The following is a 20,195-nucleotide window of genomic DNA, read 5'->3' on the forward strand; positions in this document are numbered from 1 at the left end:
AGGAGATAGTGCTCCAATGCATGTGATTAAATGTGATGTTTAAGGCTAGGCGTGTCCTGCGAGTACTCAATCACGCTGCTGATGCATTATCTTGTTTCAAGATGCAGGTTTTCAGGTCCTACCACCCAGGAGCAGTGGACAGTCCAACACCTTTTCAAGAGCATCTGTGGCAACTTGGTGCCCCAACCTATCGGACCTTGTGGCAGCTAGCCTAGCACTCAGGACTAGGCGGGCCTATGTAGGGGCTTTTAACACTTACTGCAATTTTCTAGGAGATGACTGGGAGGAGGCATGGCACGAGCCAACATCTGTAATATTCCTTGTGAAGGAATTGAGGGATGGGGGGCGATCGGTGACCTGCACCCAACGCCACATGGCAGCAATAGTCTTTTTTGCAAAGAAACATGGCCATAGGGATCCCACTGGCTCATTTGTAGTACAAAGGGCACTGAAAGGGTGACAACGCCTGCAAGGTCCCCAGCCAGACAACCAGCACTCGATTAGCATGGAGGTATTGCCAGCCCTTGTGGAGGCACTGAAAACAGTATGGAGATCCATGGGGCAGGTCCAGCTCTTCAGGTCTGCTTTTTCCCTCGCCTTCAATGGTGCCTTCTGGGTGGGGGAACTGGTGGCGCGTAACAAGCATGATTGGCAGTGTGGGATGCAATTTGCACATGTCCACCTGCAGGGAGGGTCGGTATCCTTATCAATTCCCAAGTCCAGACTGACCAGAACGGGAGGGGGGATCATGTTATTCTGCACGAAGCTCAAGGGAGCGCATGCTGTCCGGTAGGCAACCTGGAGCCTTATCTGGCCTAAAGGCCACAAGGCGCAGGAGCGCCACTATACATCCACCAGAATGGGACCCCCCTCACGAAATTTCAGTTTGGCAGGATATTGACACTGGCGCTGAGGGCGGCAGGCCTGGATACATCCAAATTTGGTACCCATTCTTTTAGGATTGTGGCAGCCACTAAGGCAACGGCTCAGGGACATGAAGTTCAAAGAATAGGGCGTTGGTCTTCTGACTGTTATAAGCGATATGTGCGTTTGCACCTGCTTTAAGTGTAATTTGCTAATAGTCGGTTTTGTTTCAATTTCCCGCAGTTTCCACGTCCTGTGCCGCAGGAGGGGAGCTAGCTGTCGTCCATCGGTCATCAGAGCGGTGCCCACTCCAGGAACTCGCCTGGGGGCCAGGCCTCAAAGAAGTCTGGATTGTAGGTCATTCATATGTGAGTAGGCTGAAACAGCACTTCACAGGAGACTTCGCGGACAGGGCCAGCCAGGCGGGTTTCAAGGTGTCATTGCATGGACAAGGGGGACTGCAATTATGCCAGTTTCGTAATGTTTTTGGTGCTTGGTTAGCCAGGACTCCGGCGTCTTCCGCTGTGATAATAGTGCACTTGGGAGGTAATGACCCAGTACACCTAGGTAGGAAAGGCGTGGTGGGGGCCCTGATCGCAGAAATGGGATGGTTGGCCAAGAGGTGCCCACAGGCAGTGCTGGGGTGGTCCCACATGATCCCGAGGTTTCAATGGCGGGGGGCGAGTCAGCATGGTCTCTGAATCACTCTGTGATGATGGCACATGGGTGCATCGGGAAGAGCGTTTTTTTCACCAGGACGGGTTTCAACTCTCTAAACTGGGCAATGAGTGTTTCATTGAGAACGTACTAGCCTGGATGTTAGGGGCCATGGACAGGGCATGACCTTTGTCAGCAGGCGGAGGGGGGGCCAGATAGTTGGTCAACTATTCTGGCCTGTGGCAGTAAGGTCATGATTGGTCGGTCAAATTTTCCATCTCTTAGTATTTTAGTAGGCATCCCATTATTTAATGGGGACGTCTGGGGGTGGGGTGGGGGGCAGTGCTCTCTCATCACACTCTAGGGGGAGTGCGGGGGTAGGAAGTTACGCTTTCGGCAGGCCCTTGGGCCAATCCCCAAGCAAGGGCGCCAAGTTGGCATAACACCAGTCCCTGGGAGGTAGTATTGGAGGGTGTAGGCTGTGCCTGAGTGAAGGAATCTGATGGGCAACCGGGCCTCCTGCGCAAGGTCACTCCAGTAAGAAGGGGGACCTAACAAGTAGTTGGGACCAGTCATGAAGTTGCACATAGGCTCATCTGGGATACGCAGAAAACAAATTGTACATATTTCAGTTTAGGTTAGGTATGGCTATGTATCAGCCATAACATGTGTTTAATACATTGTATATGAAATGTAAAAAGTTATTAAATATGTGTGGGTTTTCTGAGTATTGAAATGTGTTATTAAAGATTTTATTATGATTTTAATTTTAATAAAATACTGCCGGGATCTACGACCCCTAATCCAAGATTTGTGTTGAATGATTTATTATCGATGCCTCGGGGGGAAAGGAAGGGGCGGGAAGTACCCCCGGGTCTCTGAAGGGAAGGTTTGGGTCAACCTACTGGTAGGGGACTCTGCAATACCTGGTTGGTCATATTAGGGGAGCTTGTGTGCTTCCTGCTTCTGGGAGGAGAGACGGTGGCCATGCAGAGGTGAATGTTTTTTTTCACCACCCCTGGGCCCCACGCCCTGCCACCCGCATTCTGTACCAGCGGCCACTGAGTAAGAGTAATGAGGATTACCAGTAAGTAATCAAGGCCAAAATGTGGGATAGGGCAAAATCAGCACATACCAGAAATATACAACTGTTGCCTGAGGAACGTGTCCTGCTTCTCTGAGCCTTTGTCAGAGAACGTCCCGGACCTTTTCTTAAAATTACTTCAGCTCAGTACACAGTGTAAACACACTGATACTTTCAGCATGTTCTGGGTTTTTTTCTGCATTTTTTTTTAGGTAGCAGCACTTAGCATGATGGGACGTCCAGTGACGCTTTTTACCATTAACAGGGTGATCAGATAGCTCCATGTCAAAGGACACCATGTTTGCATTCCTGAACTTTCTTTTACATATCAGTGCATTCTGGGAGTTGTAGTCTGATTTCATTTTAATTGGACCAACACAGCTGATAACAAGAATATGTAAGGCAAAGTCCAGCAGTGGCAAAGTGGTGTCACACTAGTATTATACCACCTGGTCACTGTAACCATAATGCCTACGGTAACTAGATCTAAAAGCATGCAAATGTTGTTTATTTAAAATCCAGGCCTGCCAAGAGGTGTCACATATGATATGGATCCAATTAGCAGCAGCGTGAGAAGGCAGTCCGGGGGGCGGGGACTAATAACCCTATGTCAAGCATACCTAAGGTTACCGGATGGCTGCAGTTTACAAAGTAGTTCATCATGTTATGGTCTTTTTTGTGCTGTTTTATACAGCACGATCTCGATTGAAGCGCTTTTACTTGAGCGACAGTTACCTTACACAAGGACACATGCATTTTTGGGAGGCAGGGGGAGATTATTCGATTTGCCCAGAATCACAGGATCTTGAGCCGTCGTTGAGGCTCCAACCTGGAAGTCGGCAACTCTGGCCGTTAGGCCACATCCTCTCCAATTAGGGTCTTGGGCTTATTTTTTATAACCAAATGCATTCGGGTATCTGAAGTTTGACTTTAGGTGAATACAATTCGATTAATAGATCACCACTTTAGAAGAGAATTCTGGGGCAGGACCATTGGCCCCTTGGCATCATGCAGTCTTCATGAACTGTGGGGCGCAGAGATTGCATCCTCAGTTGGATACTGGCACGGGTTTTGGAAATCTGTAGTTAACGTGCCTGTTGCAGATTCCTGTGCTAACCCACCTGCTCTGTACACGTATGATCCGCAGTTAGGTTACTCGGGCGTTTAGCGCGATTGCTGCGAGTTCGTCTTCAAGAATTCATCTGCTTGAGTTGGGTCAGTGTGAAGCCCAAAGTCTCTGTAAGTCAATGAAGCTGCAGCTACCAGCCCAGCGCGACCCCCTCCTCTGCGTGTCCCAGCTGTGGGGGGAGGAGTGGGGTTACAGTCCACTACGGCAGCCCCCCGGCGGCTTCCATATTGGCACAGCAGGGTGGACATGACGTGGGCTGGTTTTCCATTCAGCGCTCCTGCATCCCGATGGGTGATGAGGGCTCGCCACTGTAATTGATGCTCTACAGTGAGTAATGATGCACTCATTGGAAGGGTGATCCCAGGCGCAGAGGGGGGTAAATTGAAGGGGACAGGTGACGTGGGAGGGGGCAGGAGAGTGGTCGGTGGAGGCATCATGCGTGGGGAGGGGGTGGTAAAGGCCGACAGTGATGCCCCCGGGGTCGGCGGAATCAGATATGGAGGGGGTGGGACCAGGTAACGAAAGCTTGGAGGGGCTTCGGGCCAGGTAATGACATCCCTTTGTGAGGTGGGGGAGGGGGTAAATGATAGGCAGGCTTGTGTTGTAGGAGGGGTTAAAGGTCACGGGGCCTGTGATTCCTCATAGAGGGGTTCTTTCTCTTGACTGCACATCGACAGAGGGGTTAGGAGGAAGGGGGCACGGAGATAATCCTGTGCACCTCTGAGGGATAAGTGTGTGGGTGAGGGGTGATGCGAGCTGAAAGGAGTCTGAGAGTGTTTTTAGGGGGGGTTGGGGGCGATCTCAGACGTGGTCGATCACTCTGGCAGGTCGGATATCTTATCGTACTGCTAGAGCGCAAACTGACGCCAACATTTTTTTCAGGTTGAGTAATAAGCAGTGTCTCTTTTACTCTTCCCAAGGCACACGTATCTTTCCCCATCAATCAATCAATGTGACAGTCAGTCACTGGATTCAACAATGGGGCGCCCTCCATCACGCAATACCATGAAAACGTGCTACATTTGGCATGACAAATCAGACGAACAGGCACGTTGGAAGCGAAAAGCTCAATGCACCACATTATATTTATTTATTGCAAATGTATATAGCGCGAACTCGGTATTGGATCGCTTTATATGAACACCAGTTACGTTATACACGAACACATTCATTTTTTGGTAGGCACGAAGAGATTAAGTGATTTGCCCAGAATCACAGGATGCTGTGCCGACGCCAAGGCTCGAACCTGGGTCCCCAGCTCCAAAGTCCGAAGCTTTCATATTAAGACTGTTGTTGCACCTTTCCAGTCTGTTTTACAGGCATATTCCTCGCCCCTACCCCCACTGTCCTCTTCCCCTACAAGAAAGTTTGAAAAACTTTGGGCCTTTTGTCCTTCACACTGGCCTATCAGAGGCGGGCAGGTTTTCCCACAACACGTGACCCTCCCCTCCGCCGCCACCCTCCCCCGTTTAATGCCAGCTGCTGCTTGCAACAGGAGGAGGGAGTCTGAGGAGAGAGCGCAGTGGAGGAAGAAAGAGCAACAGAGAACCAGGAACCGAAACGTACTCGGGACTGGGGAAGAGGCGGAGGGGAGAGAAGGGGCTCAGGGAACACAATCAGGAGTGATAGAGAGACTGGACCCAGAGACGGAACAAGGGGAGGAAGAGAGAACCACAACCGAACCAAGTGACAGTGCAGCCAGAACCAAGGACGAATCAGCCAGATTGTGAAAAAACAAAACAGAGAGACAGGGTATGGGCAGAAAACAGAAGTGAGTCCAGCTAGAGGAGAGAAAGACACATGGGGTCCCGAGTCTGAGATAAAGAAGACAGAACTAGAAGAGTACGAGTTTAGAGACGGGGCAGAGCTGGGGAGTTGAAAACAGAAGGGACCAGGGACATCAGCAGAGGCGGAAACGTGACCGAAACCGAGACAGGATTGACACCCGGAGGCGAGACAGGACTGGATTAGATCCCGTATCAGCGTCACGACTCGAATCGGAAACCTCGAGGTTACCGGGTAAGAGATGGGCTCAAGAGTACGGGACTGGGGACAGAACCGGGGATAGAGTAGAAATAAGAGTCTGGCAAGAGCTGGACCAGAACCGGATCCCTAGGCAGATCTGGGGAACCAGAGAGTGTCACACCGGATCCAGTCTCGGGGACTGAGGTAGACCGGAGCAGATAGGGACGGGCCTGGGGGGAGGTGGGGGTACCAAAGGTTCCAGGTCCCAGTCATCGGACAGCCCCAATGTCCCGTAGAGCTACACCCCCTTCCCTCTGGACCGGCACTGACCGGATCCGGGTCGGGCAGCGGCTGCGGGCCAGCGTAGCAGGACTTCTGGAGCTAGAGGTGCTTAGAGAGAAGCACGCGAATGGTGTACGTGGGGCCCTTGCGGGGCTCCAGGGAGGGACCCCTGAAGATGACAGCTGGGGGGTCGTGAAGGAGGCGTCCGGGGGATCTACCGACCAAGAGGACGACCAGCAGAAGGAACCCGCTAGCCAGGAATGTAAGCCCACGACCCAGAAACCACCAGAACCTGGAGGAGGACAGATGGACCAGGTATATATGAAAGATTGCACAATATTATACATAGATATTAATGCAACCCATAATCAACACACCAGCAAACGCATCCAACACAGAACAAAACTTTATTGTTATGACATGTACCTGAGCCACCTCCATACCTGCAACTTATCTACTAACCTGTTGTCACGTTCAACATCACCAAGGCAAACGCAGATCTACCGACACATCATCATCCACGGATTGTACTCATCCAACGCTGAACTACCATCCCCTACGGCAATCCACAGCCAACATCCATTCACCGACACATTGTAATATACAGAATTTACATACACAGTCGGGTCAACCAATCCATTCTAGTCTACTCTAGAGCATCTTCACACCAAACATGATCCACTAGTTCATACATAATATATATCCTCATTAAACTCAGGAACCAGTCCATCTTTAATTCAGGCTATTGCCACATCGATCTACCAGGCAGTCATCGTCCACAATGTCAGCACACCTAACACTGTCCTACCAGTATCTCTTTTGTCTAGTCACCAACTGATCCATTGACTCATTATCACCCACTGAATCTTCGCACCAAACATGATCTACCAACAGTCACCCACAGCATCTACACAGCATGATCAATCGACCCATGTCCTTCCAACGTGTCTCAACACCCAGCACTGATTTACCAACCAATCATCGTCCACTGCATGAACATACCAAATCGTGAACTACAAAACCCATCAGCATTTATTGCATCTACTGATCTAACACTGATCTATTGACTCATCATCATTGTCCACAGTATCTACACACCAAGCACGACCAGCCAACCCATCTTCCTCCAGGCAGCTCAACAGGCAACCATGTTTTACAGACTTTTCATCCTCCTCTATGCCACCTCCTCAATCATCGATACACAACTAACGATCATCCATGGAACCCACACGCCCAACTCTGTACCAACCTGTTGTCATCCAGGGCACCTCTGTGTCCATCACCAATCTACCAACCATCTTCATCTAGGCCACCGCCACATTAAACACGTGAGCTACATGTCCATCGTCTTCCACCAAGTATGGCCTCCCAAAAACAATTCACTCGTATTGTATGTGCTCATTGCCTTTCTGAGGATGTTACCAATGGTATACAGAACTACTGTAGTTCACCAGTATGCTAAGGGCCTGTTATGGTACACTGTAACCTACAGGTGGCAAGTGAAACTTACTGAAAGGCTGCCATGGCAACAATTCCAGATGGCCAATTACAAATGATGTTTTTGACTGAATCCATGAAACACACAAAAGGTGATGGGAGGAATACTTGCAATTTGTCTAACCACTGGCAATCACTCTGGGTAGCATTCCAACCCATCGTTCTCTTGCTCACCATGCCACCTCAGTTTGGACCCAGCCATATGCAGTTTAGTTGTGACCCTGCTCCTCAAGGGATATGAATTTGTAGCTTTGCACTTCGTATGCCCAGAAGATAGTAGTAAAGTACATTCTAAATGGTTGTATTAAATATCAAGCAAACCCATTAATTACCTGTGAAAAGCCAGTGTAGAGGCAACATATTGCACCTCCTACTTGCGCCACTGCAGTTCATTGGACATGCAAAAAGTTCATAGTCAGCAACTACTGCAGCGAAGTAATTCCATGTTCTCATTTTACCAGAACAAGAGAAAACAATGGTTCTTGTGGAAAAGGCTTGATAATTGTGCACAATCTCCGATAATGCAAGAGAAGGATGTTGAACGAGAGATGCAATCAGGAAACCAAATGCTGTTAGCACAAATTCATATCTGTATTTTGAAAACCCATATAAAAAGTGCTCGGTGTCCCAAGTGGGAAAAAAAACACCCAACACACTTTAAGTGACAAAAATATAATGTACACCTTGGTTTCTCAATACAAGAAGACGACCATTATGTAATTCAAAACGACCCATTTCCAGTCTTTGAAAATTACAACAAAGCTGTTAAGTTATCATTGTTTAATTTATAATGGTCGTCTCCTTGTATTGAGAAACCAAGGTGTAGCTTATATTTTTGTCACTCAAAGTGTGTTGGTTCTATTTTTCACTCGGGACACTGGGCACTTTTTATATGCGTTTTCAAAATACAGATATGAATTTGTGCTAACAGCATTTGGTTTCCTGATTGTATTTTGTGAGCGTCTCTCGTTCAAAATCCTTCTCTAGCATTATTAGCGATTGTGCATAATTATCAAGTGTTTTTGTATGTTTACAAGGACCATTGTTTTCTCTTGTACATGTCATATGTCCAGGTTCCGTGTGAGTAGGGTTACCTTTGTTTCCTCAATATAATCTTTTTAACCAGCAGCACTTGGCATGCTAGGAGTTTTATTTGTATGCTTATAATGGCTAAATTAAAGCTATGCTTAATTGAATATGAATGCAGTTGGGTAAACTAAAGATGCAATATGGGTCCACGTGGCAGGTGTGTGCAGCTGGATCAGTTAGCATCTTTTTAATTTTTCGACTGGAATATTACCCAGTGTGGTTACTAGTCAAGGCCACTGGGTCTACAGAGGGCAAGTGGAACCACCTGGGAGTAACAAGGGCTGAGCAGCATAGTGATAATATTGTGGCCTACTGTTGATGCCTTCTAGGATAAACATGGGTACAGTGTGCTGTCTAGGGGGTGGTTCATAGTTTCAAAGCTGTTCTTCATATCTGCTAGTTGCTGGTTTGTGAGTGGTGTTTACATATGGAATCTGTTCTCAAAGGTCAAACTGGATCTTGGTTGATCTGAGGAGAGTAGAGGGGAATCCTGCCACATTAACACCTCCACTGAACAGTTCACAATATTATCGAAAAAAGGAGGAGCTTCACAGTTAGTTATTAAACAAGAGGGGGCGGGGTCTGGGGGCAAAGGCCCTAGAGTTAAGGGTCACAGAAAGTTGCATATAGAAAGGGAGACAGATTTTAATCGCATTATAGATCATTTGTTGGTCCTGCCATACTAACTCTAGAAATTATGGTGAGTTCTAAGGTGATTTCCCAATGTGAACAATGCTGACCTTCCACTGGAATTTGATTAAATATGTTTGAGAAAATGTTTTTTTCTGTTTTGAATTTCTCTTGGAAGTTTTAGTAAGTGCTACAGAAGCCAAAATGGGAACACATTTTCTATAATTTCGCAAATGTCTTCCTCAGCCATGTGAGAAAAAGTTCAATGGGATGTGTATCACTTATACTTTCAAAAGCAGCAGCCTGACAGTTTTTATTTTTACCATTTCCACAATTCCTTTTGTCAGTAGTTGCCTCTCTCTCAATTAATGTATACTGGCTTGAACATCAATTTTTCGTTGTCCAATATAAGGAACTAACGTTCTTAGAAATATTACACTGTATACATAACGAAATTACTTCATACAAGCATAATTAACCAAAGTGTTTTAAATAAGTAGTATTTTAAGTCAGACAGAACAATGTTGACACGATTTTTAAACAGTCAAAACTGTCGTGGACTACACAAGACTTGGAGCAATTTAAATACATAATAGGACCAATGTAAAGAAATGTTTTCGGGGACTCGTGTATTTCAGGAACTTTTAGTGTGACGGATATACATTTTCAACCTTTTGCCTTATTGTCATCACCAGAATACCAAAGTTTGGTTGGACCTCAGTTTGGTAAACAAACACGGTTTCCCTTCTGATGCAAGATAGCAGCTGGTCTTGTTGTTTAGGGTCCATAAACCATACTGAGGCTTTATGGTGCAGCCCGTCCTGACCTATACCGTCTCGCACAGCCGCCTGGTATCCCAGTTCTCAGCCTTTTCTGTCATCTCAGGTTTCACCCAGCAGGGAAGAGTGTTTTTTCTCTCCTAAGCCGCTTGATTTTGGAAAGGCTGTGATTTATGTTCAAAGAGCATCGTTTCTTCGTATGTGTTTCACCCCCCTCCCAGGAATGAGCTAGTTTTATCTTTTTAAAAGACCCTTGTTGCTCTGGTTACCGTGGTTGCCTTCCTCGGTGTCCAGTGTGTCGCTGTGTGACGGCTTTGCTTACTCACTCAGTTTGTTCCCTGTTTGCCCATGTCGAGCATTTGTAGGCCTCATTAGCTATTCTCCAGGATACGAACCGCTGTTCAGCCAGCTGTAACTGTTCGTCGTGCGTTGTCAGTGTTTGAGTTTCCCAGTGGGTTACGTAAGATGTTAGCTGTTTTTTGCATCAGACGTAATGTCTTCCTCGTGTTTAGTACCCTTTCACATGTGTCGCGATTGTCTTTACTTTGCAGTTTGTTTTTTAGATTTAAACTGATATGCCTCAAAGGGCGACTCATTCAGGGGAAGGGATGCGTCATTTCCAGGGTGTCTTTTCCATATCAGCGAGGGGACTACTCTTTTAGCGCTTTTGACATCACAGGAGATAGGAAGGCGCTATAAAAATACCATTACAATACACTATCATTAAGAGTGCCTCCTAGCCTCGCAGATGGCGGTTCCAGCATCAGCCCCTCGGGCCTGGCCGGACCTGTTCTTGTTTACCTCGGGTTGGTTCTCTCCGGGGCCTTAATCACAGGGGAGGGCCTTTGCATTTTAAAGGCCCGTAGTGCACTTTGCTGAGGTGGAGATGTTTATCTTGGGTAATAAAACTCATTGTACAAGGATTGTTTAAGGGGCGGACAGCCCACTTGCTGCTCTGAAGGAAGTGTTTCCTATAAAGATATCGTTGTACTGACGAGGGTCGGTACCCATGTCTCTGTCGAGGCCCTCCTTGCAGCCAGCGCCATCATTCAAAATACCAATGCTTTATTGTAAAGACGAAAACATGCATGCTCTGCTACAGCTTGGTGAGACATGGTATTTCTTTCACCTGAACAGCAGATGTGTAAGTGAGACGTACTCCTGTAGAACTCGTGGCTAGCTACTGAATTCCAGGAATGCTCCTGGTTTATTCCTAGAGTTCACAACTTGGCCAGGAGCACTACCAGAGCAACTCGCAGCAACATCTTTGAGGTTCGGGCCATAACAGTGTATCTTCCAAGGAAGCATCGCTGGTCTAGCTCATCGAGGCGCTGTGGTGCAAGCCCTGTGGGGAAACATTCTTTACAACGCAGTCATTACATCGCACTACCTTTACAACGTAGTCTTTACAACGCAACATCCATTATATCGCATGTCACTACAACGCATGTCACTACAACGCATACCATTACAACGCATAGTTTTTACCCCTACACTATCCAACACTTACCCTACTGTTGCACTTACTGGAGTCGGAATAGTAATTTTTACCCCTACACTATCCAACACTTATCCTACTGTTGCACTCACTGGAGTGGTAATAGTAATTTTTTACCCCTACACTATCCAACACTTAACTTATTTGCAATGTAATGGTATGCGTTGTACTAGTATAATGCTATGCAATGGAATGTGTTGTAAAGGTAGTTTCTGAAAATGCGTTGTGATGGCATGCGATGTAAAATCATGCGTTGTAACAGGGGCGTAACACAGGCCCCCGCAGCCTCTGCGGTGCGGGGGCCCCCAACCTCCATGGGGCCCCCTAAACACCGTACTTCGGCCAGGGAGCTCAAGTTTGAGTCTGGAGGGGGCCCCTCCACGTACCGTGCAGGGTGGCCCCCTCAAGTTTCATTACGCCACTGCGTTGCAATGGATGTTGCAATGTAAAAACTGCGTTGTAAATGTATGCGTTGTAACATCATACATTCGCCCTGTGAGGCCCTCCTGCCTGTGGGTCCTTTCTGTGACCCCACACTGCCTTTCGGCCATCTTGGCTTTGGTTCGCCACAAGGGTCGTGCTGTTGGCTGGTCTCCTGCAGGTGTTCCTGTTAGCCAGGCTGCTAGCATTCGCTCCGGGCCTTATTTATTTGTTCATGCAGCTTGAAGATAAGAAAAGTCGTAGGTAAGGGTAATGACAGTACAAATAGGATCGGACTGAATGTGTGACATATGCCAGACTGGGTTACAGAGATGTACAAAGAGTCTGCTGTGTGTTGAGAGGACAGCCAAAAACTTATATTAGATTTTTTTAAGATCACATATTTATAGTTTAGAGTACAAGAATGGAATTGGCTATCAAGCTGCTGCTAATTCAATATCCTTTGCGGTACTCCTAGCTGCGTTTTCTGAGTACAGCGGCCTCAGTCCTTCCAGAGCACCAGGCCCATGCAGTGCGCAGAGTGGCCCGGTCCATGCTATGCTTACAGTTGCCATTCCCTGAAGTTTCTGCACCAATTCAGTGCAGGGTTCAAAGTTGCCCACCTCTGCGGTACTCCCATGAACCAAGGCTGGGGCCCAGCAGGACTGCCATTTTGTCAACGTGCAATGGCCCTGCCCCACCCTATTGTAATATATATATCCTGTGCAGTGGTCGCAGCTCCTAAGTGCACGCAGTTTGTTCACTTCCAGATCCCGCACCCCAAAGTAAATTGTTAATAGACTCTAGATCCAGATAATAAAAAATAAAATAGTTGAACAAATATTGTAATAAAAGAGGGCACAAATAGAAGAATAAGAAAACGCACAATATAAAAAAGTAACTTATAAAAGAGGAAAGGTAAAACAAATGTATAATTTTACTTTTTCACCTATATGTACCCTATTTAGAGAACAAAACTTTAAAAAACATAACACTAGACTAGAACATTAGATCCCTGTCTCTATTCCACTTAAACTAAGCACAGAACACGACGACTCGAAAATTGATTTATCATTCACATACACTGCACTGAAAAGACTTTGACTTCCAGCAACCTAGGTCTTTGCAAGGGCACTGTATCCAGCTTCAGCTGGTGCAAGGGCCATTCATGTATCGTGACCCACCTAGGAAGATAATGTGACAAAATTAAACAGTTCCCAGGGGAATGCACTTTGTGACTTAATTTCTTCACGCAACTGATTTTAGCTGTATCATTTGAAAAGCATTTGTTTGGACTACATGCACAATGTGGGCGTTGCCGCCTGCTAGTACATGGCTATCTTAAAAAAGATTGTGCTTTGTGTTTGCGGTGCCTTTTTTTCTTTTTCAGACCTGGTTTACTTTTTGTCTCTGAGGTGGGTTTCCTTTGCCCTTGGTGAGTTTGTCTTTCTTTTCAAAGCTGTCTGGGAGACACTGATTCCTAATCCTTTTGTCACTATCCAAGCTACAGGGAGTCCTTTCTTTACTGTAGTACTTAAGTCTGTCCCCGCCCCCCCCCCCCTATTCTCTAGCTGCTCCCCCCCCAGGATGCCCATCCAAGGTATTCAGGTGAGAGTTGAAGTTCACATTCCGTTTGGGTTAGCTAGGGCCTAGAGTTGGAACTCCTGCCCCACTCCCTGAGTTACATCAGTCAAGCTCTGTTGCTGTCTTTCCTACCTCTTTGAGTGGCCTCAGGAAGCTTATAGAATCCCTCAGTTTTGACCACCATACACATCACTCACCTCAAGACCCTTGTAGCACTCCCGCCCGTGGGTCATACCATCGCTGTTACGGGGTGACCCTGACAGATGCACTTTGATGGAAAGGGCCAGCCCCCTGTCTGACCCATACCGGCAGGCCTCCTCTCCACAAAACTAACCACATTTTCTCCGGCACAGCCCGTAGACCTGTGTGCAAATGGTGTTTAATAGATTTCAGGCTCAACGCTTTCCTCCATGGGGTGAAGCATGTGGATCCGTGTTAGAATGATACCAGTGAACTATCCTGGGGTCCAACATCTTCTGATCCGTGGTGAACTCCATAGAAACGTGTATGACATGTTTTCCTTCTTTCCTGGGTCACAGTGGTTTCATTAGGGTTGCCACATTGTGCAGAAGGCCAGGTGATTAGTGAACACTGAGCTATATGAATACCCATCAACATAAGAGAACAAGAATAACGTTAATACAGTCAGATTTGCAAATGTTTCCTAAAGCTACGCCGCAGGGCTCCTAGTTGTCCAGTCCTGAAAGATCTTACAAAGTCGGTAGTGTTTTCTGTTCCCTGACCATGTAGTGCTTTTCGTTTCTAGAGTCCACGCAGGGATGCTGCTACCTAGGTATTGTAATGCTAGTTGTCCGTGGAGTGCTCTCTGTTTCTAGTTTGGCAGTGTCTGCGCTGCTTCAGTCTGTGTATCGACACCCATACAGTTCTCAATTTCCTGCAATTCCTAGTTCCCCAAACTCTGAATTGCTTTCCGATCTACAATTGCTGCAGTGCTGCCAGGCCATGCAGGTCTGTCATTACCTGCATTGCTTTCAGTTCCCCAGTCCTTGCATTGCTTCTAGTCCCTGCATTCTCCCAGTTTCCTACTCCCTGCATTGCTCCCACCTCCCTAATCCCTTCACTGCTCCCAGTCCCTGCTTTTCTCTCAGTTCCCCTTTCACTGCGTTGTTCCCAGCTCCCTTATCCCCCAGGGCTCACAGTTCCCCATACCCTTCATTGCTTCCAGTTCCCCATACCCTGCATTGCTCCCAGTTACTCCCTGTCTCTGCCCTGCTCTCACTCTTTGCATTTCTCCCTGTTTCCAATCTCCTACACCTCACCTCCCCAGTCCCTTCTTTGCTCCTAGTTCCTGCTTTTCTCCCAGTTCCCCTTTCACTGCGTTGTTCCCAGTTCCCCATACACTTCATTGCTTCCAGTTCCTCCATTGCTTCCAGTTCCCCATACCCTGCATTGCTCCCAGTTACTCCCTGTCCCTGCATTGCTCTCAGTCCTTGCATTTCTCCCAGTTCCCAATCTCCTACATCGGCCTCACCTCCCCAGTCCCATCTTTGCTCCTAGTTCCTGCTTTTCTCCCAGTTCCCCTTTCACTGCATTGTTCCCAGCTCCCCTATTCGCCAGGGCTCCCAGTTCCCCATACCCTTCATTGCTTCCAGTTCCACATACACTTCATTGCTTCCAGTTCCTCCATTGCTTCCAGTTCCCCATACCCTGCAGTTTCCAGTTCATCCTTTGCTCACAGTTCCCCTTAGCCTGCATTGCTCCCAGGTACTCCCAGTCCCTGCATTTCTCCCAGTTTCCCTTTCACTGCGTTGTTCCCAGCTCCCCTATCCCCCAGGGCTCCCAGTTCCCCATACCCTTCATTGCTTCCAGTTCCTCCAGTGCTTCCAGTTCCCCATACCCTTCATTGCTTCCAATCCCTCCATTGCTTCCAGTTCCCCATACACTTCATTGCTTCCAGTTCCTCCATTGCTTCCAGTTCCCCATACCCTTCATTGCTTCCAATCCCTCCATTGCTTCCAGTTCCCCATACACTTCATTGCTTCCAGTTCCTCCATTGCTTCCAGTTCCCCATACCCTTCATTGCTTCCAATCCCTGCATTGCTTCCAGTTCCCCATACACTTCATTGCTGCCAGTTCCTCCATTGCTTCCAGTTCCCCATACTCTGCATTGTTTCCAGTTCATTCTTTGCTCCCACTTCCCCATAGCCTGCATTGCTTCCAATCCCTCCATTGCTTCCAGTTCCCCATACCCTTCATTGCTTCCAATCCCTCCATTGCTTCCAGTTCCCCATACACTTCATTGCTTCCAGTTCCTCCATTGCTTCCAGTTCCCCATACCCTGCATTGTTTCCAGTTCATCCTTTGCTCCCAGTTCCCCAGAGCCTGCATTGCTCCCAGGTACTCCCAGACCCTGCATTTCTCTCAGTTCCCTCCCTATTCCCTGCATTTTCCCAGCTCCACTATCCGTCATTGCTTCCTTCCACTTCCGCATTCCTTTCTTTGCTCCGAGTCCCCGCATTGTTGCCAGTTCCGCGTCCCCAGTTTCCAGCGCGTGCAGCGGCCCCTGGCCTCGGGAGTCGTGTGTGGGGTTGGGGGAGAGAGGTGGCTCCATCCAGGGACTCCCAATCCAGTATAAAGTATTTTGATAACTGTGAGATACGAGAGGTTCACGGGACCCTCTCCACATTCTGCCGGGACCGCATCATTTTGTGTTGGGATACTGCTCGGAATGTCCCGCCGTTTCCTCGTGACGCTCCAGGCGCCCCAGGCTTGATTGTGCGGCTGACAGAGGTTGTGAGAAAGGGTCAGCCGTGGCACGCGGGGGGGAGCGGGGGTCGGTCGGGCTGACGCAGAAGTTTCTGAGCTGTTGGTTTTGGGCTTAGTTTTGGGGGAGGAGAAGCAGCCGCGGTGGGAGGGGGGTAGGGGGGATGCTGACGCTTGATATTTTTAGCAGCCAAAAGTCAGTCCCTCAATGAGAAACACAGGCAACACACAAACAACCCTCCGTTACTGCTACGTCGAAGCTCTTCTTGACGGCGGAGACACTTAACACCATTTCACAGCCTGGTCACCGTCCCACGAGGCACTTCAGAGCCCACACTGTATCTTCACAGCCTGCTCCACTGAGGCCCTGGATTACCTGCCGCCTGGTGGTGGGGCCAGAGGTGGTAGGTGTTCCTTGAGCCCGGGTGCAAAAAACACGACAGGGCTAACTGGGGACAGTGGCTCCTCGCATGCCAGTGACACCCCCCCCCCTCCCCCCCTGCCGCTGCACTGTTCGTCAAGGTTGATATCCCAGATGTTCTTCAAAGCTACCTCTCCTCTCTTTGCTCGCTGGTACCTTCCACAGCCTATTCCACCAATTCAAGAAAAGGTACATTTCTAGACCACTAAAGGTGTGTGGGCAGACCAGATATAGGCAGGTTAGACAGACATGTAACATACCTTGGTTTCAAAAGTAAAGTTGGAGACTATGTTGATGGAAGCGGAATGATGGAAGAAATCTGGCGTCAATGGTCAAAGTGGATGGGCCCATTTAGGTACACGGTCTAATAGTTCTACAAAACAAGTGTAAAGCTGGGGATGGCATAGTGTACTATACTGTCTGTGTTTAGAAAAAGGATAGGGAATGAGTAGACCCGATGAGCCTGGAACATGTAATAAAAGCAGTTAGCATTCCTGTACCCCTAGATCCCTATAGTGTAGTGTCTTGATATCCTGAGGTCCTGCCATCCCCACTTTGGGGTAGACCAGTTTAAGATACAAGTAGCGCTTGCTTGTCTCCATGGGTTGTACAATTGCTGATACTGGAGGGACTCAACCGGCTTCTCCTCACCCCTGTAGTTATAGTTCAGTAAACTGAGCGCTTGCTGAGTAGCAAAACTGAGTTCTAATCCCGGCAAGGCTAACTCAGCCTTCCATCCTTTTGAAAGTCAGAAAATTGAGTACCAAAAGTGGGTAAAAATAACATTTGTAATTTAAAGTGTTTACAGACTGCAGAAGGGTTGTGTGAAGCGCTGTGTAATGAAAAAAAATCAAGTTGTTGTCAGCTTAGCCGGTTGCCAGAAATGTGATAAGGTAATCATCATTGTAGGTGTGAGCAAATAGGCCTTTTTCCTCACATATCTTTCAGCCTCACACCTTGCTGGAATTCAGCTATAAAATAAAATTGCTGCATCACGTAAAGTCTTTGAGGCTTCTTGACATAGAAGACTGGGCTGTACTAAAACTACAGTACATTATAAGGGCATTACTGGAGACCACGCATGATCTGTCTATGTTATAGGTAGAATGTAGAAGATGGACATGTTGCATGGCTATTGGGTAAACATCAGGTATGCACGGCTAAAGCTTGCGTTTGCAAGGAGTTTGTGACCTGCAGGCCAGAGGTAGGCTGAGAATATGTCTTGAGAAACATTAGGACTTACTACAACTTCGACATAGTCGAAGGTTGGAGACTGTGTAGTCCTGTATGATGAGTGACATGGATGGACTGGCAATAGCTACTTCACCTAGTAAAATCTAATTCCCCATAGATTGGTATTTATCGGGTGTGATAATTAACACCGATTACAAGTTCACCCATCAAAAATGGGACATCAAAATCGTCACGGGCTGTTTTTCACCTGTTTAATTCTGGCAGGTTTGATTTAAAGACATTTAACGGGGGTCCAGACCTTATTGTACCTGGTACTTGCTGGGTTACTATAAAGGTTTCACAACTCATAATTCCGACATGTGCGTAAACAGGGGGTTATGCAGGGGACACATTTTCCAGCTCACTTGAAATCAAGACCTTAGGATGTGTGGGTAAAGACTCGACCGGAAACAGGCATACCGAATCGGACCAGGATCACTAATTAAGCAAGGATAACATTTGAGTCTACACAAGCCTTGAAAATAAAAAGCAAATAGGTAGACCGGGAACGCCTGTGACTAAAGGGCAGAAAGGTATAGGGCGAGCCCTTTCTGGTAATTAATGTCTCTGTCCCTCCATCACTCTCCTGAATCTTGTCTCTTCTGAATGCCTCTTTGTTTGTTGGCTTCCTGTTGTCATCATGAAGGTGTGGTGAGGGTGAGGCATAGGGAGTACCTCATCTGCCTGGGCCAACAGCCAGGCCGCGCCAAGAAGAGGCGGCGTGGGCAGGTGCTCTGGATGGCGCATGCAGTGATGCCCTTAAGCGTGAGCAGGTATTATTTATAGTGCAGGGTTGATGTGCTTCAGGTGCAGGCATTCTAATAATACACACAGGGCATGGTCGGGGTAGGTTGTGTTAGCGCATGCCGAGGTGAGCCGGGAGGCAGGGGATGTTGAGGGCGTGTAGGGTGCTGTCAGGGTGAGGGGCAGGTGGTGTGATGGTGACAGTGCAAGCATGTGGGTTCAAAGGCAGATATTAATAGTGTATGGTAAAGAAAACTTCAGGCTAGCAGTCCTCGGGTACAAGCAGCAACCACAGACGCCAAACCCTTCCTAGGTAATGCCACAAAAATGTGGAACGCCCTACCTGCACACAGATAAGGCCGGCGCCATCTCTGCAGTTTTTCAAGCGCTTATTGAAAGAGGACCTCTCAATCAAACAGCTTGGTTTAAACATCCCTATCTCCCCCACTTCCTGACTTCCTTTTCACTCTGCCAGCTCAAATTACATGGCTGATTACTCCCTGACAAGAAAGTAGAACTTCACAGTCCATACCTTTTCTGAATCTAGACTTTTATGTACATATTAATCATGTTTTTCCCCAAAAAGACCTATTCTGGTTTCACTCTCTTCTAATTGGCTCGTATCATTGCTAAAACTGTCCCTCCACCCTGTAGAGTGCCAGGGATATTTACAACACACACAAGATGAGGACCAGTAATATTAATGTCTGCTGCTTGCGAAAATGCGATCAAAATAATGAAAATCAGTTCCCTCTTTCTTGGCCCATAGCAGGGACTGTTTGTACTGTTGGTTTTTTTGCAGGGGTAGCTATAAGTCAGGCTTCTCCATTGAGTAGCTTGTGAGCTACTGGTAGCTCTCCAGCTACCTGTAAGTAGCTCACCTGTGAGCCGCCCAGCTAATTAAATGCAACGCCTTTGCTTGATTCAATTAATAAATGTATGTTATATGAAAAGTGTTCATTCGAAATGAAAATGTGTGTATTTTCAGAACTCATACACTGATATTTGGAGAAAAATGCTTGAATTTCCAAAATATTTGAACACTGATATTGGAGTGATAGATGACGCTGTGTTGGGGAGATATTACTAATATTACTTTGTTGCCAGTGGCATTGCATCTATGGCTGTTATGCATTACCAAAGTAGAGGCCTTCCGTAATGATATATTGCATATTTTTATATTACTGCTGGCAACACTTGGTGATGTGCATGCCTGGCACCAGCAGGTGATGGTGTGTATTTCACTGACCAACAGCGGGCACTTTTGGAAGTCTTGTACCTGGAGGAGGTGCAGTGTATGTCATAGACCAGTAGAGATCTCTGGTAAGGTCTTACTTAACAGTAAGGGCTATGGTTGCATCAGTAGCACCCCAAGGCCCGGGTCATTTCTAACCCACAGACACAGTACACTGTGCCACGCCATTCTGCCCTGCACTTACTCTCTCACCCAGCATAACATAACATCATTCTCTCCTAGCAGCTCATGATCCTGAATGTCTATCTTTTAACGGACTGGGGTCTGCACCCTGCATCCCTAACAGACCATACAGAGGCACATGCCTAGGTGGGCCCAAGAATAATATGGGCTCCAGTAC

At 47.5% G+C, this 20,195-nt stretch overlaps 1 protein-coding gene across 1 annotated transcript in view; it reads left to right on the forward strand.

The window, feature by feature from the left end:
• The first annotated feature begins 5,205 nt into the window (after nt 1-5,205).
• The window catches only part of LOC146798770 (uncharacterized), a 34,311-nt gene continuing 19,321 nt past the window's right edge, over nt 5,206-20,195 (forward strand). Inside the window, exon 1 of the mRNA XM_085626064.1 lies at nt 5,206-6,296. Within this exon, the coding sequence (XP_085482190.1) occupies nt 5,985-6,296 (312 nt within the window). The 5' untranslated portion in view covers nt 5,206-5,984. The remainder of the gene's footprint in view (nt 6,297-20,195) is intronic.

Source organism: Triturus cristatus, chromosome 9 (assembly GCF_964204655.1).
Source record: "Triturus cristatus chromosome 9, aTriCri1.1, whole genome shotgun sequence".
NCBI lineage: Eukaryota > Metazoa > Chordata > Amphibia > Caudata > Salamandridae > Triturus > Triturus cristatus.